Genomic DNA, 27,878 nt, shown 5'->3' with positions numbered 1-27,878 from the left:
CCTGTGTGTTACTTCTAAGGGGCTTCTGACCACAATGGGACCTGTCCCAACCTCTTTATCTGCTTCTCCATCCCCAGCCAACTCTGAGTCTCTCCTGGCATCAGTGGGAAATTCATTTTGGAGGAAACGGGTATCCTAGGACTCTTTTAACCCCCGTGGCCTCAGAGGTGGGGTAGGTGGAAGATGGTTTCAGCTTCAGCACTAAAGTTCTGTCTCCTAGTGTCTAGAATTGGCTCACTCTTGTTTTCTCCATTTTTGAAATTTTTCCCTCTTGTCCCTTATCTGGTTGACTGAGCAGAACTGGGACTCAGGGCTCTGCCACCTCAGGGCGGACACTTCACTTCTCATGGCCTCAGTTTCCTCCCCTATAGATATGGGAAACCTTGGCTCCCACAGCTCAGACAGGATGTGGCCGCCCTCCTCCCAGGAGCGTCAGATAGAAAGGACAGGGGCTCAGGCAGAGTCTGGCACTCACATTTATTACAGGTTAGCAAGGGCAAGGTCCCGAAGGCAGCATCACTCCTCGTCGTGCATTTTTTGCTGAGAGAAGAATAAACGGTGTGAGGGGGCAGTTGGCCAGAGGGAGGAAAAGTATGGGGAGGAATCTCTAAGGTTTCCAGGTGCCTAAGGGAGATCCCCTTAGAGGGAGGGGTTTGGACCTCAGGGATCTTGGGGTCCCATTTAGGGGTCCTTGTGGAGCATATAACTGGGCTTTCTGTAGAGGTTCTAGTCTGTAAAGGCTCCAATCTGTAGAGGTGCTCTGAGCAGGAGGGGGTTCTCAGGTACAGGTGCTATGAGAACCTTAGAACTATCCTAACATAGGGTGAGGAGTGCCTACTCAGAGGGGCACTGATGAGGGAGGGTACACTGCTGTGGGGGCGACTAGCCAGGCCCATGGGAGGGACCTACCTTGTTGCCAATGTCGCGGCTCTTGGCCCGCAGCTTGTTGACCTGTGACTCAGCGATGTCCGCCCGCTCCTCTGCCTCATCTAACTCATGCTGCACCTTGCGGAACTTGGATAGGTTGGTGTTGGCCTGCTCTTCCTGCGGGGGGTCAGAGGGGAGAGAGAATGAGGTGAGAGGGAGCCCGGTGCTCAGCCTCCTAGTCTGGGGGACTGCCAATCCCTGAGCTGGGTTCAGTGCTCTCACCCCTCATCCATGTTTCTGCCACAGTCTTGCCAAGGGCATCCTGCTCCTGGCTCGGCACCCTCCTCAAAGTTGTCCAGCACTCAGAACCCTTCATGGCTACCCATGGCCCAAGAGGAATCCCATGCTGCCTGGTCTGTCCCCGCTCAAATCCAGCTTTACTGTACCTATCCAACTGTGACTCTGAAAGATGCTCCCCGACTGGGGGTTTGCTGCACACGCATGCTCATCAACACCTCACAGCCGCACTTTTCTGCCCACCCAGATGTCTTCCTCACTGTGCTATGCAGGGTCAGGTCCCCTTCCATGCTCAATTCCACTGCCACCTTCCAGCCTCCAGCACTATCTGGCCTCCGCCCTGCATTAGAAGCTACACTGCCTTCTCTTGGGCTTACTGGTATATGGATGATAAGCAGTTGTGGGCAGGTCCTGGGTCAAATAAGCATTGCTCTTGTTAAATCAGAAGGCCTGACACAACTCTGAGCACACGGGACACATGTAACAAATGTTTGAGAGTTAAAGTGAACAGCAAACCCTTTGTCCAGGCCCCATGCTGGGGTGGACACTCATTGGTTCTCACACATGGGAGGTGTGTTGAAAGAGTGGAGAAAACCATGAACTCACTGCTTCCTCGGCCTGGCGCTTGTAGGCCTTGACCTTCAGCTGCAGCTTGTCCACCAGGTCCTGCAGCCGCAGCACGTTCTTCCTGTCCTCCTCCGTCTGGGGGTGGATGGACAGGATAAGTCAGTTTTGGGGGAGGAACAAGTGCAGTCATCTTTCCCTCCCTCACCGTTCCACTCATCTCCCCATGCTTTAGTTGCCCCTCCCTCCAATGGGCAAGGTCAAAGAGGTAGTAGGGAGAGTCCATTTTTGACGCTACTTGTAGGTCAAATGGCCAAGGCAAGGTCCTCAGTTCAGGATCCAAAAAGCAGAGAGGCCTGTGGCCTTACCGCTGGAAGTGGGGGCAGGGGCTCAGAACAAAACAATTTCTTCATCTGATAATATGGTGACATTGGGGCTGTTTCAGCTCTAACCTATCAGTTCTACCCTAGATGCGCTGGGCCAGTGGTTCTAGAGTGATCAGAAAGGAATAATGAGGAATGCAGAAAGAAAGGGGTATTATCGTAGTCCGGATTATTCCAATCTATCATAACCCAATATTCTAATATAATGTACTGGGCCAGATTTTGGACGTAAAGATCGCTGACTCCAATGTCACTCGATCCTTCCTATCGCTACATCCTTGTATGTGTTACGCAGACATATCCACTTATGTCTACTATATACTTGCAGTTCTACATCTATATGTCTTTCTGTGCCTCATCTCTAGTTGTCGAATAGACTAATACCCCTTTCTCTGTCTTTCATTCCTAGGCACACTGTGAAAATACCAGGTCAAGGGCAAAAGCTCTGAGCTATGCAGATAGCTCAGAGCTCTGAGAACATTCTGGGATCTTCTTTCTCTAAGGCCTTCTATCTGTTGTCCCTGAAGCTCCATGGAAGATCTGAGCCTTATCCCATTCTCCAACTTTTATCCCTAAAGTGCCAGACAATGTCCCTCCCACTCAGGCCAGTAGAAAATGGAAAGATTCCTTGCACTATATTGAAGCCTTCAGTGTAGACCTTCAGGTTTTATAAAAACCTGGGGAAATGCTGGTTAAAGAGCTTTCAGGAAGCAGAAGTAGATTTTCCTCTATTTGCTAGAAAAATTCATGGACTTAATCCAAACCAACTCTGGAGAATGTGAAAGAAAATTAATTTGAAGACAGCTTCTCAAAGAGTAGGTGCCAGGAAGGCCAGGTGGAATTCCTGGACAGTGGCTCTGCTTGAGAGGCCAGGAGGTGGGGCTAGGAAAGTGCTTCCACATCCACTCCTGGTGGCCCAGCCCCAGAGCAGCCGCAGGGCCCACACCTGGTAGGTGAGCTCCTTGATGCGACGCTCACTCTTCCTCATGCCCTTGACAGACTCCACGTTGCGTTTCTGCTCGGCCTCCAGCTCATTCTCCAGCTCCCGCACCCGGGCCTCCAGCTTCTGCAGCTGCTTCTTGCCGCCCTTGAGGGCGATCTGCTCAGCCTCGTCCAGCCGGTGCTGCAGGTCCTTAATGGTCTGCTCCATGTTCTTCTTCATGCGCTCCAGGTGGGCGCTGGTGTCCTGCTCCTTCTTCAGCTCCTCCGCCATCATGGCGGCCTGCGGAGAGGAGAGAGGTGTAAAAGAATCGGGGCCCAGTTCTCTCACCCCTCAAGGATCACCTCTTTTTTTCCTGGTGCTTGCTCCCTGAGGCCCTCAAACCCATGGAACTGCAGAGTCAAGTTGTTATAGCAGAGGCCTGGCCTGGACCTGGAGCCCTTGTTATGTCCTTGGGGGAGGTGAGGAGGTGAGGGGTCACTCACATCGGTGATGGCCTTCTTGGCCTTCTCCTCAGCGTTCCTGCACTCCTGCACTGCCTCCTCCACTTCTGACTGCAGCTGGGTCAGATCCGACTCCATCTTCTTCTTCTGGTTGATGAGGCTGGTGTTCTAGATATGGGCAGAGAAAACTGTTGAATGGATACTGATTCTACATCTTTATCCAGAGAGAATTAAAACTGGTCATTGTAAAAACATATGTCTTGCCTTTAGTATATTCCTTGTTTTTACCTCTTTCCCTTTTCCTATGAATATACATTTGTTCTAGATGTTATATCTAAAATTACCAGCTCTGAAGAAAGACTTCAGCAAAGGGTCTGCAGTTCTACTCCTGAGCTCTTCAGTAACATGTCTATGCAAAAGCATGAAAATATTCCAAGGAAAATGGAAATAACTTTGTTACCAGGACAATATCCTGGAAATAATTACAGTTATAGAAAGAATGTAATAGGGTAAGGGAGAGAGGACAAGGCCAGTGCACGATGTCATTCCCACACATACTAGATGACAAAACAAAGCTCCACAGAGCACTACAATAAAATGAAGAGTATAACTGAAAACAGTTTGTATAAGACTGCAGAAAAATGGTGTTCTGTCAAGAATTGGTTTGCATGTAGATGCAGTATGCTGCTTTAAAGTCCAAAGTCCCATCTTTACAGAACAGGATGGAGGTGTCTTCTAGATCAAGGATATCAAATAACAGCATGCATTCCACTACTCTCAGATTTATGACTTGGGCAGGCATCACCAATCAATCATGACACTCTTAGCTTTTAAGTCCAGCCCTCTTCTAGTCCTCGTGGTTCTGCAGGCATGACTAACAGATGAGACTTGGCCCAAGAGATGAAATAATTTGTGATTCTGGTTGGACATGCTCACTTACAGCTTCTGGTTTAGAACATCTATAGTGTCCTGGGCTCTGCCACTCAGCAGGTTCCCCCCTGGCAGCCCCTGACCTCCTCACCTGGGAGTGCAGCAGCTGCACCCGCTCGCTGGTCTCGATCAGCTCCTGCTCGGCCAGCTTCCGAGACCGCTCCGTCTGCTCCACCACGGCCCGCAGCTCCTCCAGCTCGGCCTGCAGCAGGTTGTTGCGCCGCTCCACGATGGCGATGTTCTCCTTCAGGTCATCGTTGGCCCGGACCGCATCATCCAGCTGGATCTGGGTGTCCTGTGCATCAGGAGGATGGACATGAGAGACGGAAGAGGATGCCGGCGGGAAGCCCACCACAGTGGCTCAGGAGGAGCCCATGGGCTGTCGCTGCAACGGCCCCGGGGCAGGAGGGATCTGGAGCTGTGATGGGACACCATCGGCAACTTGGCCACATGGAAGACGTCCCCTGTCTGGGGAGCTGCCTTCCTATATCCAAGAGTCTCCATGTACCTTGAGCAAGCTCTGGAGGCTCTTGACTTGCTTCTGGGCCTCAGCGGCCATGCGGTTGGCATGGCTGAGCTGGATCTCCATCTCATTGAGGTCACCCTCCATCTTCTTCTTCACCCTCAGGGCTTCGTTGCGGCTGCGCGTCTCTGCATCCAGGGAGGTCTGCAGCGAGTCCACCACCCGCAGGTGGTTGCGCTTGGCCTGCTCCATCTCCTCATCCTTCTCGGCCAGCTTCCGCTCAATATCTGCCTTGATCTGGTTGAACTCCAGCTGGGCTCGGAGGATCTTGCCCTCCTCATGCTCCAGGGAGGCCTAGTGGGGGCAGAGGGCAGGGACGGAGGGTCTGAGGCAGAGAGTGAGGGTATAGCACGGGGTAGGGAGGGAGGATGAGAGGATATGGGTATCAGCCAGGACTACGGACCAGAGAGGAAGAGTTTGGAAGAGAGGGAGGTGGGACCTGCCTCCCAGGCCACCTGGGTACTCTGGGAAAGGAGGTGCAGGATGCCCTGGGCTTCTTCTCACAAGGTGTTTAGACCTCGCGATTGCCAAGACCCCCCCCAGCACCAACACTATATGATCCTGACTTATCTAAAATATCATAGAAAAAGAAAAAAAATTTATAACCTCAAATTCAAACCTTTACCTTTGTTTCCCAGGCCCCGAGCCCTTTAGTGAAAAAAGTTAGTAACTCAAAAACTCAGGGTTATCCCTAGGTTCTTAAAAATGAACAGTAACAATAGCTAATATATATTACATGCTTAAGTGTGTTACCTCATTTAATCTTCATAATAATCATGCATAAATGTTACGAGGTATATACAATTAATTTCATTTTACAGGTAAGAAAACTGAGGTACAGAGAAGTTAAGGAACTTGCCCAACAACACACTGGAGGTCCTGAAGCCAACCTTCAAACTCAAGTCTGTTTGACTCTGCAGCTCATGCTTCCACCCACTGTCTGAGGTGTTATTATGATGACGAGGCTTCAACTTTATAAACCCGATGGGAAACCAAACCTTACGGCCTAAGATCAGAGTGTGACATTTCCTTTGTGCAGACTTTGGCTTTGGAGGTCGTCATAGCTAGTGGGTAGACAACCTAAGAATAAGGAGCTAATAGCTTTCTTTTGGAATCAGGGTCACCCCCAGGTGAGGAAGACTTGGGGAGCCAGAGATGGTAGGGTTGGGAGGATCATGGAAGGGTCCAAGGCAGGGGTGCAGGCAGAGCCAGGCCCTCACTTCGGCCTCCTCCAGGGCTGACTGTAGCTCCAGCTTCTCCACCTCCAGCTGCTTTCGGACCTTCTCCAGCTCATGTACATTCTTTCCTCCTTCTCCCAGCTGCTCAGTCAGGTCGGAGATTTCCTCTGGGGGTCAGAGCGCCAGAAAGCTTGAACCCTGTATTCTCCTGCTCCAGAGTGGCCCACTGTGACCCTACCCCTCCCGGCCTCAGGCCCCAGCGCACCCTGAAGGTTCTTGTTCTCCCGCTTGAAGGTCTCCAGGTGCTCCAGGGACTCCTCGTAGGCGTTCTTGAGCTTGAAGAGCTCGGTGCTGAGGGAGCGCGCCTCCTTCTGCGAGGACTCCAGCTCTGACTGCGACTCCTCATACTTCTGCTTCCACTCGGCCAGGATCTGTGGGAATAGGGGTAGGGCTCACTGCGCAGCCGCAGCCCCAGCCCAGTCCCCACCTGCAGGGTTGTCCAGGCCCTTCGCCTGGGCTCAGCCTCCTCCCCGCCTCCAAGGACGATGTCCCTGGCCTCACACTGATGCCAGTCCCCCTGCTCTGCCCCCTGGCTGTGTCCCCCACCAGGGACCACCTTGTCGAAGTTCCTCTGCTTCTTGTCCAGGGCCGCAGCGGCCGCGTTGGAGCGCTCCACGTCCACCATGAGGTCCTCAATCTCGTTCTGCAACCGGTGCTTGGTCTTCTCTAGCGATGAGCACTTGGCATTGACGGCCTCCACGGCCTCCTCAGCATCTTGTAGCCGCTGGGCCAGCTTCTTCCTGCCAGGTTGGTTGGGTGTGTGTATGACTCTACCAAGAACAGCAGGTCCTTGGGACCACCCCCTCCTCTGGACTGCCACTTGAGGAGGAACCACCCTGTCCCCATTGCTCTTTGGGACGATGAGCAGCCCCTTTAGGCTCCGGGACCCCAGCCTTAAGGGTGCCAAGGCTACGGGTGCCTAGAATAGTCTCTTCACATGCAGTGGCATTTTGGTGGCAGCCCACACCTATCCCCATGCCAGGCTGATCGATGGTAGCTCCTTTGACCAACAAGCTTTTTGCTCGTCTTATACGTGAGCATCAGGTATAACCCGGGCCAAAAGCTCGCCCGTCACAGGAAGTAAGTCAGGGCCAGGTAAGGTTCACTCAGAGTGCAGGATACAGGCTCCCTTCCGAGCACTTCTGCTGTCCACCACATTTCCCCCAGCCTCCTGTCTCTCCCACCTCAAATCTCCTTCCCACTCTACCTGCCTTACCCCATATCCTCGGACTCCCTCACCTCTTAGATTCAGGGTGAGGGACCGCCCAGGACTCACTTGGCCTCCTCAAGCTCCTCAGTCCGCTGGATGGCATCTGTCTCGTACTTGGTCCTCCACTGGGCCACCTCTGAGTTGGCCTTGGACAGGACCCGCTGCAGCTCTGCCTTGGCCTCTGTCTCCTCCTCATACTGCTCCCGCAGCAGGTCACAGTCATGCCGGGCCGACTGCAGTGCGTGGGCCAGGGCGTTCTTCGCCTGGGGACGTGGGCACCTGGAGGTGAGTTCACCTCCGAAGAAGGTGGGAGGAAGCCCTCCCCCCATTCTCCATACCTTTTCATACCTATGAACTTCAACTAAGCCTCAGCCTCGTTCAGGGTGAGGGCTGGTGTGGAATCTCGATGTCCTGAAGTAGCATTCCAGTTTGCCCACCCCACCCCCTTACAAATAAGAAAAGAGGCATTTGATGATGTTGGGTATGACTTAGGTGAAGAATAGAAGAAACTAGACTGGAGGTCTTTCCATTACAGAGGCCTCATTCCACTCTCCAGGCGCCAGTTCTGGTGTTGATATTAATTGCCCCAGGGCTGCCATCAAGCCTCACCTTAATCTCTTCCTCCAGCTGCCTCTTAAGGTCCTCCATTTGCTGGGTGTAGGAGAGCTTCCCTCGGGTCAGCTGGGAGATCAGGGCCTCCTTTTCTTCCAGTTGCCTGGATAGTTCACCTGGAAGTGGGAATGTAGGTTTGTGGGCCATCGAAGAGAGCAAATGATGCCTTATCCTGGGCCAGGGACATGGCTGGTTAGGGGTACCCACCGTTCTCAGTATGTAGCTTGGCTCGCTGGGTGGTGAAGTCATTGAGGGAGCGTTGGGCCTCTTCCAGCTTTGTACGGTACTCGTTGGCCTGGTCCTCCAGTGTCCTGGACACCTTCTCCAGGTTTGCCTTCAGGCAGTAAGGAACATGGGAAGGGTGAATGTGGGAGGGGCTGGAGTTGTCAGGGGAAGAGGCTGGGTGGACTAGAAGGAAGGGAAGGCCAAGGCGGGGAGAGCACAGAGTGCAGGATGGTGAAATGGGGCTGTGTTAGAGGGGAGCAATCTGAAGAGGGTGCATGAATTAAAAAGGAAACGTGAAGAGGAGACGGAGACGTGGATAGAGAGTGAGGGAAGGGCCAGGGAGAGAGAGAGAGAGAGAGAGAGAGAGAGAGAGAGAGAGGCAGAGAGAAAAGGGTGATGGAGAGAGCGACAATGATAAGAGGGATAGCAGATAGCAAACGTGGAAGGAAGGTGCAAGCTGTAAGGGAGGAGAGGGTGAGGGAGGCTGAGCACAGGACCACCTTGGACTTGATGATCTGCTCCATGTTGGAGGTGACGTCATCCAGCTCCAGCTTGAACTCGCTCTTCTCCTTCTCCAGCTTCTGCTTCACACGCTGCAGGTTGTCAATCTGCTCGCCCAGCTCAGCCACACTGTCCGCGTGCTTCTTGCGCAGGGCGGCGGCCGTGGCCTCATGCTGCAGTGTGGCCTCCTCCAGGTCCCGCCTCATCTTCTGGAACTCGGCCTCACGCTTCTTGTTCATCTCAATCTGCACAGACGTGGCCCCACCAGCCTCTTCCAGCCGCTCACTGATCTCCTCCAGCTCCCGGGACAGGTCTGAGCGCAGCTTCTCCACCTTGGCGCGGGCGGTGCGCTCGGCCTCCAGCTCCTCCTCTAGCTCCTCAATGCGAGCCTGAACCGGGACGCAAAGGGCTCAGACCCACCGCCTGGCACCCTCCATGGAGACCCCTGCTCAGCCTCTAGAAGACTCCTGGCTCAAGCACTCAGGTCCTATAGAGCAGTGGTTCTCAATCAGGGGAGATTTTGTGCCCCAGGGGTCAGCCAGCAATGTCTGGAGACATTTTTGATTGTTATGACGAGGGGAGTGAAGTTGCTACTGGCATCTAGAGGGCAGACGCCAGGGGTGCTGCTAAAGATCCTATTATGCATAGGCCGTCAGTAGGAATTTGGTTGAAGCCAAAGCTTCAAGGTACTTTTCAGGGGCATCTGAGACCCAGTCTGAGAATCTACAGCCCTGAATCCTGAGAATCTGTATTTGGAAGTGGATCTTAAGATCCTGTGAGATCCTGAATCTCAAAGATTCCACAGATGCACTCACTAGGCTCTGCTCTGCTAACCCTAAGGCAGGAAACCAGGTGCTTGTATTTTACAAACATTTGCAACAATATACCTCACAACAATAAAACATTTTTGTAATCTGAGTTGACCACAAAGTCCAGTCAACCATATTCCTCACTCCCCAGGGTTTTATTTATGCCCAAGGCTGGGCTCCAGCTTTATTGTTCCATTCTAGACCAGTTGACTGTTAGCAGTGTGCCTTCCTCTGCCTCTGGCCTTAGCGCTGTCCTTGACTAAATTGGGAGAAAGTCCCATCCACCATTTTGATCTGTTGCCTGAGCAGCCAGGAAGATCAGTGGGATCCCTTCCTGTGTGGTTATGGAGAGTGTTAATGGAACATGCGTGGGTGGGTCCTGGGAGCAAGAGAGAGAGAGGACCACCATGCTTCTGCTCCCAGGATGGAAAAGGTAGGATCATGTGCAAGAGCTTGGGCAGGAAGAAGGAGGAGCCACAGCCCGTTGCCAAGAACTGATGAAGACAACAGTACTATTGTTTCGGGTCCCAGAGTCAAAGAAGTTGCCCAGACTCATGGTAAAAGAACCTGAGGACATCCTGATTTTCTGACTACCACCCAGAACAAGCACCCAAAAAGATGGGAGGACAAATTATCACGATGGCAGACCAGCTCTTGAGCAGCCCCCAGAGGAGTGGAATTGTGTTCATGTGTCACTTGCAGCCTGGGCCATGGGCCCTGAATGCCGAGGGGAGATAAGCTCTGTACACTAGCTGCTGTCTGACGAGAAAATGAGAGGATAAGGCCCTCTCAGCACCCTGTAGCTGAGTGCCGGTTGTCTTTGGGGTCACTATGTCCAGACCTGGCCATGCAGCTTTTGCAGCAATAAAACAGGGATGACAGTACCTGCCTTCCTTGTTTCTGGGGGCTCTCCTGACAAACACAGGACTAAAAGCACATTAAAATTCTGGGTGCATTTTTAAAGCTAAGGGAGACTGTGGCTATTAATTTAATCTCCTACTGCAGAGGGATGAGAAGGCCATTGGAATACTAAAAGAACCCCTTCTTGCTAGTGGCTGATTGACTTCTAGTAGCAGAGTGGTTTCATATACACTTTCTCCTCTGGCCCTCTATAAGCCAGAGGTTACAAGTCCCATTTGACAGATGAGAAGAGACTCTGAGGCTTAGGGAGGGGAATTGACTTGCTCAAGGTTGTAAGAGTTGACCCCATATTATGGGTGCTCTATGGGGATTCAGCCTGGGTTAGTGGCTGGAGTCAGTGCCCGGGAAGAGTATGAACAAAGCAGCCCATGGGAAGATGCTCCATGAAGGCTCTTCACACACCCATGCAGGGGGGGAAGCACTAAAGGGAGAGTTAGAGAAGAATTTAACCCTAGCATTTGTCCCAGAGCAGAAAACCCATGAGACAGAGCATAGCTCAGAAAGAGAAGCCCTTTCTGTAGGTATGATTCCCTCCTGTATCCCGTCCCCAGCCCCACCCAATAGCCTTCCTGCAATAAAACATTATTGCACTAATGGGGGAAGGGCGGTGTTCCCAAGTGCCTGTAAATCAAGACTGGTGGGATCTTTGGGGTGGCCTGGAGTTCTAGATACTGTCTAGAACCCTCAGACACCTCAGGGCCATTGAGCGCCCCTTTGGCTACACCGGGAAGAACTTCACCTGGTTTTCCTTCAGTTTCTTCTGCAGCTGAAGGGCCAGTGCCTGCTCATCCTCAATCTTACTGTTCTGCTGACTAATGTCAAACTCCTTCCTGGAGGAGAAGAGGGGGTGACAGGTGGTCTCCTTCCTCTGTGCCCATTCTCTTCCCTTGCCTCGGCATGCCAGGACCAGTCCCCTCCCCACTGACCCAGAGGATATAGGAGGGAGGACTGTCATTGAAGCCTCACTGTGCCCAGTAGAGGTGCTGGCCAGTAGAGGTGCTCTAACCCTTTGGCCAGACCCCTCCATTAGCCCATCCTGGCCACTGTAGGCTCCTACTTCTTGAGCTTTTCTTCCAGCTGCAACTTGTCGTTCTCCAGGTCCATGATGCTCTCCTGGGTCAGTTTCAGGTCACCCTCCAGCTTCCGCTTTGCTCGCTCCAGGTCCATTCGAACTTTCTTCTCCTGCTCCAGGGACCCCTCCAGCTGGTGGAGAGAAGAAAACAAACAGGGCACAGAAAACCTGAGATCCACAGTGTCTGCTTGTCTGCTCCCTCCTAAACTCAAAGTCCAGTTGATCGGAAGTCAAACCAGCAGGGAAATCCCTGCAGGCACAAAGGATTTAGAGACTGAGCCTAGGGAGGAGCTACAGAGAGCAAAGAGGACCCAAGGAATCATAGAAGTTACTTCTTGGGATCAGGAACCCCTGGGCCATTGGTGTCACCTGCAAAATCCTGACCTGAGAGAGATGGAGCATGGTTCTTACTACTCACATCGTCCACCTGCTGCTCCAGCTTGACCTTAGACTTGGTCAGTGTGTTGACCTTGTCCTCCTCAGCCTGAAGGTCATCCAGGGCCTGCTGGTGGGCCTCTTGCAGAGCTTTCTTCTCCTTGGTCAGCTTGGCGATGATTTCATCCAGCCCAGCCATCTCCTCTGTCAGGTTCTTCACCTGCCGACCAAGAACCCCGACCACCATTAAGGTCAAAGGTAACCAGCCTGGAGACATCTATAGAGACCTCCATTACCAAGGACCAGGACCACACTCAGGGAATCCCAAGGAGACCTGGGCTGGAGCCAGAGGGAGCTGCCCTCACCTTGTTCTCTGTTGCGTGCTTCTCTTTCTCCACCTTGGCCAACGTCAGCTCCAGGTCATCAATGTCCTTCTTGAGCTCAGAGCACTCATCTTCCAGCTTGCGCTTCTTGGCGGTGAGCTCAGCATTCATCTCCTCCTCATCCTCCAGCCTCTCGTTCATCTCCTTCACCTTGGCCTCCAGCTGGATCTTGTTCTTGATCAGCTGGTCGCAGCGCTCCTCTGCGTCATTGAGGTTGTCTTGTTCCTGAGAGACAGAGAGGAGAGCTGGTGATTAAAAGGAGGAGAGATCCAGGGCCTTGGTCCCTGATGATGAGATGGGTTATAATCTAGGGGAGAAGAGAGAGATGAAGAGACTATCACGTGTTCTCACCGCCTGCACTTGGAGCTGTAGGTCGTTCTTCTCCTGCAGCAGGGACACCATCTTCTCCTCCAGCTCCTTGCGGCGAGCCTCGGACTTATCCAGTGTCTCTTTGATGCGCCCAAATTCCTCCTTTATGTTGGCCATCTCCTTCTCTGTCTCTGCGCTCTTTAGCAGAGGCTTGATCTTGAAGTAGAGCTTCATCCAGGGCCAGTTCTTGACTCCCATGAAGGCCCGAATGTTCCACTGAATTACCAGCAGGGCATCCCTGGTAAAAAAAAACATGGCGGAAAAAGGGGAACTATGAAAGAGCACCTCTCAATCATGAGGCCAATTGTACTTGGCTCCCAGGCCACCTAAGCAAGCTTGTAGGTACCTATGGGCAGGATCCCTGTCTTGTAGCCTTGGTAAGCACCCCCACCCCAGTGTGGTATTCCACACTGAACATGGAGCTGCTCAATAAACATTTATTAATTTACCAATTAAATGAAAGCACAGTTTACATCTTCCTTACTGGGGCATTAGGAGTAGTGGATCCTACCACTTATAGGGTATCTACTATGTTCAGTGCTTATAATCTTATAAGAACCTCAAATATGTTAAAATTATATTTTACACATAGAATATGTATAATATATAAGTTATGAAGCATGAAAAAAAATGACTATCCTTGAACTTATCATCCAAACAAGAATTAGAGCACTGCCAGCAGTGGGTCTACCTGTGTATTCCTCCCTACCTGCTTTCCTGGTCCCCCCACCAGAAGCAGCCACTACCCACAATCTTGTGTTTCTCATTTCCTAGCTATTTCAAAAATACTTTAACTATATATATATGTATATATATATATATATATATATATATATATATATCTTTTTTTAAAATATGCCACTGTTTTTATTCTTTCTGAGCTTTATAAAAATTGTATCACACTGTAGTATCTTTCTGTGACTTTCTTTTGTTTACTCAAGAATACACTTTTAAGATCCAAACTTACTGCATCATGTAGTTGTAGTTCCCTACTTTTCATTGCTTTGTGATATTCCACCAAACCAGTATACTATTTACCCATTCCCCTGGATAAATTCCCCTCAGTGGATGCAACACTGAGTTACTGTTTCCAGATCTTTGCTATTTTGACCAATGCTGTTGTGAAGATTCATTTTTTTGTCTCATGTTGTATTGTACAGGTGCGGGAGTTTCTCTGTGGGCATGTACTCGGGGGTAGAATGGAAAGGTATGCAAATTTACATTTTTAAAAGATAACACATTGTTTCCCAAAGAGGTTGCAGTAATTTACACACTGTAAGCAGTAGGTCAGACTTCTTGATGTTTATCAACCTAGTGTTTGAAAATTTTACATCATCAGAATATTAACTGGTGATTCCTTATGGAAATTTTCTTTTTTAAAAGAATTCAAAATGAGACCCACAGTGGTAAAATCACTTACTTACCCAAACCAGCTGGTAAATGGTGGAGCCAGGATTTGAACCCAGGTCTCCTGGCCCATGCCAGTGGACACTACTTGTCTGTTTCTTACATCTCCAGGAGCCCCTCTCCCTTTCCCTTGTGCCTCACCTGCGCTCCACGATCTTTTTGAACTCAATGCGCATGAGCTGGCCCCTGGACTGGGCCTGGATACGGGTGATGATGCGGCTCAGCCTCTCGTCTCGCATCTCTTCCAGCAGCCCCAGCAGCCCCGCCTTGAAGAACACCTGTGGGCAAAGGGGAAGAGCCAAAGGGGCCACAGACTCAGAGAAGGGTATCCAGGGTGCAGGAAGAGGGTGGGAGACTCTGGCTGAGCTCCCAGGGGACCCATCGCCTGCTCATCCTAGACCTGGGAACAAACTGTGACAGACAAGACAGAAAGAAGGCCTGGCTTCCAGCACTTGGGTTGATACAGGAAGCCAGGAATCAAGGGTCTGCCTTCCAAACTCCCAGTTGCTCCACTCAACATGGCCGCTGTGGGGACAGAGGCCCAGAGAGCAGTTTCCAGGCTCTCGGCCTCACGTGGAACGGTGCTGACTCGGGTAGTAGACGGCCATCAGCTATAACTGGTTGGCCATCAGCTGTTACTGGTTAGCCATTAGCCACTGCTATAACTGCCGTGGCTAAGCTAGCAAGCATGGATTGCAGTTAGAGCGGCGGATTGCAGGTACCAAGTGGGGTTGGTTGGCAGAGAAGCGGACGACAGGTTGCGGATCGTGTGGCTCCTGCTTCCTATGTCTCCAACCCAGCCACCAGTGAGAATGTAGTATGACCCCCCATCTATGGCTCCGTGGGTGTTCCTTTTTGGCCTCACCATATCTTGCATTCTTGTGCGGGGAGCGGGACCAGAGACCCCGCATGACACTCTGCATGACAGCCACACAGCCTGCAATTCCACCCGATGGGGCTCTAGACTCACCTTGGTGTGGCCGAACTTGTACTGGTTGTGGTCAATGTCCAGGGAGCCCAGCAACTTCTCTGCCCCTTTCCTGCTGTCAATGAACTGTCCTTCGGGGATGGCTGCTGGGTTCAGGATGCGATACCTGGGAGGGAGTTTCCCGGAGTCACCCACGTTCTTCACCCCTCTGCTCTGCCCTCAGAACTCGGGGACCCCTGCAGACTTCCCTCCCTACCAAGGCCACCGGGGTTCTCCCCTGCTCCCTGAGCCCTGGGGGGCCTTGTACCCACCTCTGCCGGAAGTCCCCATAGAGGATGCGGTTTGGGAAGCCCTTCCTGCAGATGCGGATGCCCTCCAGCACGCCGTTGCAGCGCAGCTGGTGCATGACCAAGGGGTTGTCCATCACCCCTGTGGCGGGGGGAGGGGAGAGGGGTCAGCCTTGGGGCAAGTGATGCCAAGTGCCCTCCCCAAACTAGGCCTTTCCTCATTGCTCACCCGGAGCCTTCCGTTCATTTGGGATGATGCAGCGCACGAAGTGAGGGTGGGTGGTCTTCAGGTTCGCCATCAGCTTGTTCAGATTCTCCTATGGGTGGATGAGATGGGCGGAGTCAGAAACCACAGGGACCATCCTTTTGGTACCTGAGTCCTGGGCCCCAGACAGTCTGTACCCCAAACCCTCAAAGGGACAGGGAGCTGACACATAGTTTATGACATGAACTCAGGCTTGTGTAGAATTTACACACCCAAAATGAAAACGCAGCTGTAGGTTCTTTCCTCCCCAAACTCAGAGCATCAGGTTAAGTTACAGCCCAAAGGCTCTGGGCTGGGCCTGCCCCCCACAGGTCTCCTGGCAACGTTGACCCTTCTTACCCGGTGGAGGGCCGACACTGTCTGAAAGGATGAGCCCTTTTTCTTGCCTCCTTTGCCTTTACCGCTATCCCCTAATAACAAGAGAAGGAATAATGAGCAAGAGGTTTGAACAGAGGAGCCCTTGGGCAGGGACAGGGCTCCGTGTCACTAGCTGCAGTGACTTCTTATTCTCCTAGTCTCAGTTTTTCCAGGTGGAGGATAGTAACTACTCTAAAGGTATGAAGAAGATTAGATAAGATCGGCATGTAAGCAGGTCACTAGCCGGTGCTGCAATAGTATCAGTGCTCTCCTCACACCCTTTTCTAACCCCACCCTTCATGCTTGCATCTTTCCACTTTCTACTTTTCTTCTTGTATTTCATCCTCCTCATTTCAGTCCACACCCTTCCTCTTCCTTTTCTGACCTAGAGGCTCATTTGTTTAGTGATCTTCTCAACGTTTCCAGAGACCTGTGCTGGGCCCGGTACAATGCTGCGTGTGCCACCCTCACTGACTTCCAGGTGCTCACAGTCTTGAGGCGACACATGACATGTACACCGATATCCATAACGCAAAGTGGAACGTGGCACTTTTACAGAAGGGGTGCAGATGGACTGCTTGCTGCAGGATCTCCTGACCCCCATCCTGTGGCACATGGGCTCCCTCCTGCCTGCAGAGTCATGTGCTTTGACGCAGCAGGACCCTCGTGCCTTGTACCTCCAGAACTGCTCTTGTCCAGTTCAGGGGCTGCCCTCTTACCAGCATCAGCAGCAGCATATGAGGAGAAGAGAGTGGCCATGAGCTTGAGGGAGGACTTCTGGTACAAGCCCACCACCGTCTCATTCAGCGGGTCTTTGTTCTTCTCCAGCCATCCCAGGATGTTGTAGTCCACGGTGCCGGCATAGTGGACCAAGGAGAAGTGGGCTTCCTGCTTCCCCTTGACATTGCGTGGCTTCTGGAAGTTGTTGGACTTGCCCAGGTGGTTGTCGTACAGCTTGGACTTGAAGGTCATGTCAGTGGCCTTGGGGAACATGCACTCCTCCTCCAGGATGGACATGATGCCCATGGGCTAATCGCAGGGTGGGGAGGTGGACAGAACATCACTGAGTACATATCAGGCTTCCAGAGTCCTACACCTTGACAGAGCATCAACCCCAATATAGCTGGCAGGCCACAGAGAGCTTGCTGGCCCTTCTTATACCCATATAAGAAGCCAATGTTCTTCGAATTAAACTAAATCCAATTATATTAATATTCAAATCTGGATTATATAACTTCTTTTTGGCCCAGATGACCCAGTGAAGAGCCATGTACCCCCAATCATCCCCCAAGTCTCCCAAGGCCGTTCAGCACAGCCCTTCCTTCCTGGATGGCTCCCTGCCCCAGAGTGGGATGAGAGCAGGGACAGATGCATGTCAGAGATGCCAGGCTGCAGGGCTGGCCAGACCCCTGTCTATAGGACAGGTGAGAATTCATCAAGGGATGGCAAGAGGGATCCAGTTTTTGCACAACTTTCTGCTCTTCATAAGCATGGCGGTTCTTGACTTTTATTGGGGTAGGAACCTTATTAAAATTTGATGAAGCCAAGACTGCCGTCCCAGAAAAACGTGTACACACACACACGCACGCACGCACGCACACACACACACACACACACACTCACTCACACACTTTCCCATACAGTTTCAGGGGATTCTAAGGCCTCTGGAAGAGCAGCACCCTGGATAACCACCCAAAGCCTGTGGGAAGCTCCCATTCCCTCAAGGGCAGTGGCTGGGCTGGGCGACGGTCACTTTCTCTGGACTCTGGCCTGTATCAGCAAAACCTAGAGGTGCCCTGAGAGCAAGTCAGCACTGAGAGCCTCCTACCAGATCTGTCCTTGTCTCCTGAGTCTACAGACAAGAGGGGCTGAAGATGGGCTTATTCTCAGTGAACAGGAAGGGCATGGGAAGCCAATGTCTCTAGTTACAGCCTAGGATCTTTCCATGAATGACGCATCTCATGGAGTGTCAGCGGGGCCAGGAGTCCTTTCCTTCACTATAGCCCCCTCTTAAGACACTGGGAGGTGGCCAACGTACAGTACAATGTCGTAGGTCCTGAGGACAGAAGGAAGGGGCTTGTCCTGTGTTTGCCTGTGACTTCGTAGTGGGTGGAAGTTGGGCCTGAAAGAGGTTTGGGATTCTGGAGACTCTAGTTTCTTGAGTGTAGAAGGGATGGGGCTATTATATTGTCTGGGACGGCCGGGAAAGGGGACGCAGGTGGTGGGGCAGCACCTTCTCGATGAGGTCGATGCAGGCCTGCAGGTCCATGCCGAAGTCAATGAACTCCCACTCGATGCCCTCCTTCTTGTACTCCTCCTGCTCCAGCACGAACATGTGGTGGTTGAAGAACTGCTGCAGCTTCTCGTTGGTGAAGTTGATGCACAGCTGCTCAAAGCTGTTGAACTGCAGAGGAGTGAGGGCAGGAGCCGGTCAGCTAGGCCGGCGGCTGAGTGGTCGGTGGGGTCAGCCCAGGGCTGTGTCCAGCCCAGCGAGGGGTGTGGCTGGTCCCCTCCCTGATCAGGGCAGGAAGGGAGCGCTGTCCCTGAAGTCAGGATGATGACTGCCTCTGTCACTGCTGAACCCCACTGATTGCCCACGCCTAGTCTATGGCTGGCACTCAACAAATGGTTGTTGCATGTGCCAACGAGTGAGTTGTTGTTCTCCCCACTCCCAGGGCTCTGCCCACTCACGTCAAAGATCTCGAAGCCGGCGATGTCCAGGACTCCGATGAAGTACTGGCGCGGCTGCTTGGTCTCCAGGGTGGCGTTGATCCGCGTCACCATCCAGTTGAACATCTTCTCGTACACTGACTTGGCCAGTGCCCCGATGGAGTAGTACACCTGCTGCACGCTCTGCCCCTTGGTGACGTACTCGTTGCCCACTTTCACCCGAGGGTGGCACAGCCCCTTGAGCAGGTCAGCTGAGTTTAGCCCCATGAGGTAGGCGGACTTGTCGGCATCTGGTTGAGAAGGAAAGGAGTAAGCAAGCACTTTGAACAGACCTTCCTTCCTGCCCCAGGACCAGAGCGTTTCTGAAGCATCAGGTCCAATCCCCTCTCATTAAAGAGCTGCAAGTGGAGGCCTGGAAGGGCACAAAGCTTGCCTGGGTCACACAACCAGTCAGTCCATGCCTGAGTCAGGCTGGAGTCTAGGCTCCTGCACTCACCCTACAGCCTCCCCTCACACAGCAACCCCGATGGCCTATGACTATCTCTGCTGGGTGTCTCTGGGCCAGGCCCTTCCCCAGCACTGCTATTTGCATGTCTCCTGCCTTCATTGCACACCCTCATCTCTCCAGGGCAAGGACTGTGGCTGATGGCAGGAGATGTGCTCTGCTCCCTGCCTCGTTTGTGCCCATGCCAGGACTGGCCCAGGACTGGGCACACTCTGCTCAATCCATGCATTGACCAACTTGACTAGCTGGGAATTCAAGTTCCTAGTAGCAAATTGGACAGCTTCTCCCTGAACTTCCAGCTCTCCAATGTGCCATCCAACATACCATCTCCATTTAGAGGGCATTTATTTGGTTTAATTTCAAGCACTTTGTGATAACTGGAGACATGGTTATCATGACACCCAGGCTTGGCATTTTGATCTGAACAGATACAGAGAAGAGGTCCTCAAAGGCAGGCCAAGAGGAATGTTCTCAGATGTTTGTATAGCACGATTCACACCTTCACATCACCTTCTCAAGGATTCTTGCAACAGCCCTGGAGGGAGCTAGGAAGGATCGTCACTCCACTTCATTGGGGAAGAAACTGAGGCCCAGCGAAGTGGATGACATGCCAATGCTCTGAGCTGTGTCCTGACCCCTGGCCTGCTGCCTCCCAAACAGGATGGCATAGAGCCCACCAGGGGCTCATCCAAGGGCTTCCCCACATACACACTGCATCAGTGATGGGGATGAGCAGAGCTCAGACTCTGTGATTTCCTGGGCTTCAGTGAGACTTGGGCACAGGAGGGAAAATCCCCAACTCACTTCTGGTCCAGGCAGCTGGGGTTGAGAAGTTCGCAGGATTGTGGGGGGCCTCCCTGTCTGTCCACCTCTCCCATGTCCCTGCCCCCATCCTCAGCCCTTACCACACCCATCCACCCCATAAGCCTCAGGTCCCTGGCTAAGCTGTAATGGAAGAGAAAGCCTGGAGGCAGGGCCCGATGGGGAGGGGATGGAGGCAGAGCCTGCCCCTGGGAAAAAGTGCTACCTCTGTCCCCCTGCTTCCCATATTTCTGGTTTCCTCCCACCTTCTCCACCATGATCCTAACAACGCTACCTCCTTAAGAATTGTTAGAGTCACCACTTTTGGACACAGCCTCGGCAATCCTGCTCCCAGAGGACTGTCTCCTCATGACAGATGAATACCCAGCACCTCAGGCCTTCCCAGCACCTGCCCTCCTGTCCCTCACACCTTCGGTGCCGTCGGGCTCGGCCTGCTCCTCTCGCTGCTTCTGCTTGAACTTCATGTTTCCATAGTGCATGATGGCGCCCGTCAGCTTGTAAACGCCAACTTTCTCCTCAGCGGTGAAGCCCAGCACGTCAAAGGCGCTCTGCATAGAGCAAGCGAGACAAGTAGGTGGTTTGAGCGGGTGGCCCAGGAGCCCTCAGGAGCCCTCGCACTGCCTCTTCACTCACATCGGTGGCCATGAGCTCCTCGGAGTCATCGATGGAGGCCACAGTCACCTCTCCCTGAGACACGAAGGCGTAGTCGTAGGGGTTGTTGGTGATCAGCAGCATGTCTGTCCAGGAAAGGGGCAGGGCAGGGGCCAAGGGGGCGGGAGAGGGCAGGGGACGGGCAGAGAGAGGTTGGGAGAATGGGAGAGGCCCGAGAGCAGGGAGAGAGGCGGAGAGTCAGCAAGGACCATGGAGAGACTCCAAAAGAAATGAAAAAGTAGGTGGGGGGACCCAGAGAGGGAGGACTTTGGGGGAATGACACCTTGGACACGGGGAGGCAAGTAAAGAGGAGAAAGAGAAAACCAACAAGGAAAAGGAGAAAAATATGACAAGGAAAGTGTGGAAAGGGAGGCAAGAGGAAAGGCAGGCAGGCCCAAGGTGAAGCAGGAAAAGAAAGTCACTGAGCAGATGGAGGGAGCTGGGTGGTGAGGCAGGGTGAGGGGAAGGAGGGCACCTGCCCTGCTGGAGGAGGGCAGTTGGGCAGCAGGGACATGGGGCCTGGCTCACCCAGCAGCTCTGGCTTCTTGTTGGACAGGATCTGGTAGAAGATGTGGTAGTTCCTCTCAGCCTTGAGCTGGAAGATCACCCGGGACTTCTCCAGGAGATCTGAAGGGAGGCGAGGAGAGGAAGGCAGGTAAGGGAGGAGAGAGAGTCGATGCAGCAAAAGGGTGGAGTTCAGGGAAGAAGGGCTCCTACAGCGAGATGGAGAAAGCTAGGGGAAAAGCCACAAATTGAGGGAAGAAGAATACTAAAGCCAAGATGCAGAGTAGACAGACTGAAGATGGAGGGGAAATGATGAGATAGGGGCGCCCCCCTGGGAAAGAAGGCAGGGGAGAAGGACTGGGAAGGGTGGGTGAGCTGCCTGTGTACTCACAGGTCTCTATGTCTGCAGAAGCCAGCTTTCCAGTGGCCCCAAAGTGGATCCTGATAAATTTCCCCTGGGGACAGAGGGGACAAAGAGTGAGGGGACTGGCCAGAAGCGACAGAATGGAGATCTTGGACCTCAACACAACCTACAATGCCCTAGAATTGTAAGTGACCTACTTGGGGTCCCAGTTTAGTATCAGTAAAACAGAAAGGTTGTCCACCCCCGTACGCCACCCAGGGATCTTGGAACAGAAACAACAGTTCAGGAATGAACACGGAAAGATTGTGTCCTGTTTCTACCTCTGATATGACCTCATGTAATCCTCTCCCTTACCTACAGGGTAACTATTATTACCTCTGTTTTACAGATGAAGGGACTGGGACTCAGAGAGGTGTGGGGACTTGCTGGGCAAGTGGAAAGTCCTGGAATTGGCTCTAGTGTCTATACGCTCTTCCTACTCTCATGTGGAAGAGCTTTGGGAACAATTATAAGGAAAATCTAGAATGTGACCAAATCTGTTCCATTGCTTGGCTACAGAATAGCTGTGGTGACTCTGTACAGAATTGCTTGAGTTCCCAGAATTCATGGAGCCAGGCTGAGTTGGGAGGGTTTGGAGTGTGTGTGTGGGCGCATGCACACTTGTTGATATCCCAAAGCCAAACATAGGGCAATCAACTGGGTTTGGTTACTGTTGGCAAAACAGTACCCCCTTTTTTTGGTCAAGGCCAACGAGGTCAGTCGTCAACGGTCAAGGGCACTCACGAAGCGGGAGGAGTTGTCGTTCCGCACTGTCTTGGCGTTGCCGAAGGCCTCCAGGGCGGGGTTGGCCTGGATGATCTGGTCCTCCAGGGTGCCCTGCAGAGGGAGCAGAACCTTGGGGGGCCACCTCTAGGCGGAGGTGGGAAGTGCAGGGCGCTGCTCTGGTCCTGGGGAATGGGGCTAGGCCTGGGTAGACTGCTGGGGGGTCTGTAGCTCCCAAGGGCCAATTTGCACCTCAGTGTATGTCTTTTGCCAGGAAGGTCTTGGGTATTGGGCTCAGTGGTGCTGCCACCACCATTCAGGGCAGGGCTGTGGTCACCTGAGTCAGTCTTCCCCAGGCCCCTCTGCTGAGCCTGTGCCCCGCCCCGTACCTTGTTTGCATTTGCATTGTCCTTCTTGCCACGGTCACCTATGGCTGCGATGCTGGCAAAATACTGGATGACACGTTTCGTGTTCACAGTCTTTCCTGCCCCAGATTCTCCGCTGGAGGCAAGAGGGACCCATCAGAATTCAGGATTCCCCCTGTTCTCTATTCAGAGCTCAACACTACCCTCTCCTCTCTCAGGTCCCGGCCATCTGCACTCCGCCTCAGTGCCCAGCTCCCTGCAGAATTTGCCCCACCATTGCTCACCTTGGCACTCCTTTCAGAGCCCAGCACCCCACACTCCTTGCAATCATAGTCTTAAACCTTTCCTCCCCTTGTACCCCCAGGAATCAACCTGCCTCTCCCCCAAGCCCCACGTGAGTGTGCTGATGTTCACTCACGTGATGAGGATGGACTGGTTCTCCCGATCTGGAAGAGAAGAGAGGAGAGGCAATGGGGTTGGGGCTGAGGGTCCAGGCCCATGGCTGTGGGGCTGAGGGGGCACAGGTCGGGGCCACTAGGCTCACCTGTCAGCATGTACTGATAGGCGTTGTCGGAGATGGAGAAGATGTGGGGCGGCGCCTCACTCCTCTTCTTGCCCCGGTAGGCGGTCACCACCTCAGAGTTATATACCGGCAGCCACTTGTAGGGGTTGACGGTGACACAGAAGAGGCCTGAGTAGGTCTGGAGGAGGAGACAAGGCAGACTGGAGGGGAGAGCCCAGACAAGTGGTGGCAGACAGGAGGGTCCCTGGTCACCCTAGCTGGCTCCTCTCTTCCTGCAGCTGACCAGGGGCAGGAAGAGGGCAGGAGAGTTCTGACCTTCTCCCTGCAGGATGTACTCACGTAGATCATCCAGGCCGCATAGCGCTCCTTGAGGTTGAAGAGTACCGCGGGCTCGTGCAGGAAGGTCAGCATAGCCATATCCTCGATCTTATCAAACTTGGGTGGGTTCTGCTGCAACACCTGGTCCTCCTTCAGGGTCACCGTCTGAGGAAGAAGCATGGGAAGTAGGACAGGAGGTGTACACTCCCAGTCTGTGGTCATCGGCCTTGCTCACTTACCTCCTCCTAGAACACTGGCCACGACCTGGCCTCACAAACCCAGCTCTTCTCTGACCAGTGTCCAGATCATTCCCCAGAGCTCTCCAGATACTTTTCCCACCCACTGTCTCTCCCACCCTAGGGACCATCCTAGAGTCTCTGTGTCTTATCGGTACACTGACCCTCCGCTCATGAGTATTATGGTTCAGTCCCTGCTTCAAGTGTCTAGGGGCAAACTCAGAGGGACTGGCAGCTCTGCCATCTGTGCTCTTACCCTGACTCCTAGAGGCAAGGCTTAAGGCAAACCTTTGCCTCTATGGGAACATCTTGCCCATCTACCCGACCTCCCTATTGGTCATTGTCACTGTGGTGTGATGGGCACTGGTCAGTGTGCCATGCCCTAAGATCCTGCAGGCAGGTATTCCAGCATTTTTTACAGTGGGGGAAGCTGTGGCTTGAATAATTAAACGATTTTCTGGCCTGGTGGCTAGCTGGTGGCAGAGCTGGCATCAGAATCAAAGCCTCCAGTGGAGGGGTTTCCACACCTTGATGGGACGTAGCATTCAGTCAGAGCGTCTGCAAGGTGCATGGTTCTGAGCCGCTGCTGGTGACCAATGGCAATTCTCATGGATGGTGTGAGGGACCAGGGACCGGGGGCTTCTGAGTGTCAGTCACCAGCCCCAGGACTGAGCATTCAGCTCGAGTGTTCCTGCTGTTTGTATTTATCTAGGTCTAAGAGTTTGCTCTTGGTTTGGGTGAGGGGAATTTGGGAGAGTTTGTCTATGGAGGAAACTGAGGCACAGAGAGGAGAGGTACAAGTTTGAGAAGGGAGATTCATTTGATGCTGTGACTGGGTCCTCTATCTATAAGACACTTCTGAAAATAAAGCGGCTGAGGTTTCTGCACCAGCATCCTCTCTGTCGAGGGGTGTGCAACGCTGGGCTGGCGTCCTGTCGTACTTGCTCAGGTCCATCTGAACACTGTCAGAATTCTCACTCAGATCCTGGACGCCTCAAGGGCACATGTCCTGCAACCCCGCTGGTGTTGGCTCTTCTCCAGGTCCCATCAGCTCCCACGGCAAGTTGCCTCACCCCTGCACCCCACAAAAGACCTTTCCTTCCCTTCCTCTGACCCCGTGCCTCACGCACCTTGCCGTTCTCGGTCTCAGCAGTGACCTTGCCCCCCTCCCGGGACACGATCTTGGCCTTGACAAACTCTTCCTTGTCATCAGGAACGAAGCACTCAGTACGGATGTCAAAGGGCCGGGTCTGGGCCTCCAGACGCTCCTTTTCTGACTTGCGGAGGTACTGGGCTGCAGCCCCAAAATCGGCCATCTGGGCATCGCTCATCTTGCCGCTTCTTTGGGGCTGAGACAGGAAGGCCAAAGCTTCAGTGGGTGGCCCTGCCGTCTGCACCCCCTCTCCCTGCCTCACCTCCTTACCACCTGGGTCCTGTCATTCTCTTCCTGTACCTCCCATGAGAAGCACCTGGCCTAGGTCCAGCCCTCCCTGCTCAGCTTCTCTTTCCCTTGCTCTCTGATGTGAGGCTGAAGGAGCATCTCTGTGAGGGGTCTGTGGGGCGGGGGGTGGAATTCGCTGGAGTTTGCTAAGGGGAGGTGATGAGCTGCTCAGAGGAGAGACAGTGAACCCTTAAGCAACCTGGCTTCCAGGAGAAAACTGGGGTGGTTTCCACCTGGTTGTCACTTACTTCACAGAGAATCCTGAAGAGTCTGGACCATGGGTGGAGCCACAGAGGTGCAGCCAGGCAGACAGAAGGACAGACAAAGAGGACGAAGAACAATGGAAGCAGGCCGATGGGGAGAAGTGAGGGGCGGGATTGGGATCAGAGTTGGAAACAGATAGAGGCAAAAAGATTAGAACACAGCCAAGAAAGAAGGGCAAGGGGGAGAGACAGACAAGAAGGATGACGAGTGTTGATAAAAACCAAGAGGCAAAATAAAACCAGACAAAGAGAGGGAAGTCGTGAGGGGAGAGAGGAAGATGGAGACAGCCCTCCGAGGACACAGAAAGTGGGCAATGACGGATGCAGGAAACAAATGCAGATGGGAGGAAAAAAAAACCCTCCCCTCTGTCAGTGGGAACTTTCCGGGGCTGGAGAAAGGCATTTCAGGCAGTACCCTTATGCTTCCGACAGACCTCAGCCCATTCCCTGTGCAGGCAGAGTCCCTCACGGTGACAGCTCTGAGAGCTGCCACAGAGTCCCAGCCAAACCCCCTCTTACCTGGTTCAGAGGACAATCTGTCTGTCCTTGCAGTCTGCTCCTTTTATATCCAGCTGCCCTCCCCTCGCCTAAATTTGGAGTCCTTCCGGAGGGACCCTCCCTCCCACCTCTCTCCCCTGCCAGCTCCTCCTCCCTTGATCCCTTGGCTCTGGAGGTGACAGGAGGACAACAGGGCCTCCAGATTTGCCCATGAAAGGTCTGTTGCCCTAGCCCCTCTGGCTCCAGGGCCTTTTTTTAGTCCTTGGGCACATTCCTCCCGCGAAGGACTGATGGGCAGATAGTGGGAAGACAGGGCCTTCTCACACCACCTCCCCTGCCCCGCTAGGCCCTTACCTTGGTTATTTTTAACCTGAAGGGTGAGTTGAGCACACTGGGTGAGGGTCACCTTCTCCCACAGGTCAGATGCTTGTCCTCTGCCCCCCCAACCATGGACGTCCCCACCCTCTCCTTTCCACTCCAGTCTGTCCTCACACAGCCTCAGGCTGGGAGCATCTCCCTGGAGTCTCACAGTGTTAGGGCCTGGAAACTGGAGCTAGGATGACCAGGGAGGGGGTCTACTGCATGACTACGTTTCCGTTTCTTAGGAAAATAATTTCTGTGCTACCCTCTCTCAGCACAAAGGCATGTCTGGTTTCCTTCTGTTCCCCAAGTCTCCAAAAGGTATCCTCCTAGGGACTTGAGACTGCACGGCTTGGGGACACATCTGGAGCCCTCAGCCCCTCCCCTGATGCTCCTGATACAGTAGCCAGCCTCTCAAACAGGGACGGGGTTCCTCCTGTTCCCCCAGCAGATCTGCACTCAAACCCACGGTCTAGTGCCCTCATGTACGGGCTTGACCACCACACCTTGGTGCCCATTCTTAGCTACACACATGCAGAGTTTTTACTTACACACTTATGCTTGTGGATTTTCCTACTTGCTGTTGTGCACACTGATACACACATTTGCACACCCACATTTGCATATGTAAGCTTTTGCCCTCCCACTGCCACCCTCTGCTCTTGGTGGGGGGACAGCGTGGGGATGGGGAGAGGCAGGAGGCATTAATTCCCAGGGCCTGAAGGAAGAGGGTTGGGAGTGGGGGGCTGCTCCCTCCCGCCTCTCTGGGCTGCCAGAGGATGCAGGTGCTGTTGAGGCTGCCTGGGTCCTGGCAGGCCTGGGGATTTACACCAGCTGGGCCCCAGGCTCAGCTGGCATTGCATGGGGTGGGGGTGGGGCTCTGCAGGCTGCTCCCCCCTGCCCAGGTAGAACTCTGGCGTCCGCACTCAACCTTCCTGGGGCTCATGCTCACATGCCTTTCTTCATGGGTGTCCCCAAGTGCCCCAGGCCCTCAAGGGCCCCCTTCCCAACCTCCACTGATGCCACCTCTCAGAGGCAGTAGGTGTCAGGTCTTCAGCAGCCGTGCCTGTTATGACTAAGGGGACATTGTGTTCAGGAAACAAAGCCAGACTCCCCTGCTCTGGCTTTCCCCCAACACCCTCACACCCAGGAACATTCCCCCAGTTCCCCCTCCTATCCTATCTCCTGTCACTTCTCAATATAGCTCTAGAGTATGGAGGTGGGTAGGACAGACAGGGGTCAGCTTCTCAGAATAAGAGAGCTTTTCATTAAATATGTGGCTTCTCCCCCAAGGTCTCCAACTCCCTAGGACCGTCCGCTGCCCCATTATTGGACTCAAGAATATACCTCTGTCTCCAGAGGACTCATACCCTATACCCAGTGTCCTTGGGGGGACCTGAATCCACCCCATCTCCTGCAGGTGCAAATGTCAAATGGTTACCCCCATGGGATACAGGCCACCTGTCCCCAGCTCTAGGTCACTTGAGGCCCCAGTGTGCAAGGTGGGGGTTAGCCCATGGCCCAGTGCGTCACTGCTTGGTTCCTATTGCTTGGGGACACAATAAGGGGCAGAGAACACCAGGTCAGGCTGGGTCAGGTCCAGGTGACAAAGACTAGGCTTTGTCCTCAGGGAACCCTGTGTTCTGAGCAGGCCAGACTCAGTGTAAGTGGAGTGGGGGGTGAGGGGGGT

At 53.3% G+C, this 27,878-nt stretch overlaps 1 protein-coding gene across 3 annotated transcripts; it reads right to left on the bottom strand.

The window, feature by feature from the left end:
- Positions 1 to 463: 463 nt before the first annotated feature.
- Positions 464 to 26,169, bottom strand: LOC148758589 (myosin-6). Of its 3 annotated transcripts, XM_088796996.1 has the most exons (39): positions 25,850 to 26,169; positions 25,316 to 25,337; positions 24,757 to 24,975; positions 23,412 to 23,555; positions 23,094 to 23,250; positions 22,968 to 22,995; positions 22,574 to 22,685; positions 22,206 to 22,298; positions 21,450 to 21,513; positions 21,083 to 21,181; positions 20,537 to 20,640; positions 20,313 to 20,451; positions 18,598 to 18,866; positions 18,140 to 18,310; positions 16,626 to 16,935; positions 15,889 to 15,959; positions 15,514 to 15,601; positions 15,309 to 15,426; positions 15,040 to 15,163; positions 14,211 to 14,347; positions 12,645 to 12,900; positions 12,276 to 12,518; positions 11,954 to 12,130; positions 11,521 to 11,666; positions 11,203 to 11,293; positions 8,733 to 9,122; positions 8,215 to 8,341; positions 8,005 to 8,123; positions 7,462 to 7,658; positions 6,742 to 6,925; positions 6,391 to 6,556; positions 6,168 to 6,292; positions 4,933 to 5,241; positions 4,516 to 4,719; positions 3,537 to 3,662; positions 3,058 to 3,333; positions 1,771 to 1,866; positions 910 to 1,044; positions 464 to 540 (listed from the first exon to the last, which is right to left on the bottom strand). In XM_088796996.1, exons 3-39 carry the CDS (start codon positions 24,955 to 24,957, stop codon positions 517 to 519), a joined length of 5,820 nt encoding a protein of 1,939 aa, XP_088653122.1. In that variant the 5' UTR covers positions 24,958 to 24,975; positions 25,316 to 25,337; positions 25,850 to 26,169; the 3' UTR covers positions 464 to 516. The 3 variants fall into 3 exon arrangements, with proteins under 3 accessions (XP_088653122.1, XP_088653123.1, XP_088653121.1); XM_088796997.1 differs by lacking the exon at positions 25,316 to 25,337 and having other exon boundaries at positions 25,850 to 26,128; XM_088796995.1 differs by having other exon boundaries at positions 25,316 to 25,868.
- Between the last annotated feature and the right edge of the window lie 1,709 nt (positions 26,170 to 27,878).

Source organism: Rhinolophus sinicus, chromosome 3 (assembly GCF_057876585.1).
Source record: "Rhinolophus sinicus isolate RSI-liver-muscle chromosome 3, RSI-T2T, whole genome shotgun sequence".
Lineage (NCBI taxonomy): Eukaryota > Metazoa > Chordata > Mammalia > Chiroptera > Rhinolophidae > Rhinolophus > Rhinolophus sinicus.
The sequence above is the reverse complement of the archived record's forward strand: the minus strand, read 5'-3'. Positions and strand labels throughout refer to the sequence as shown.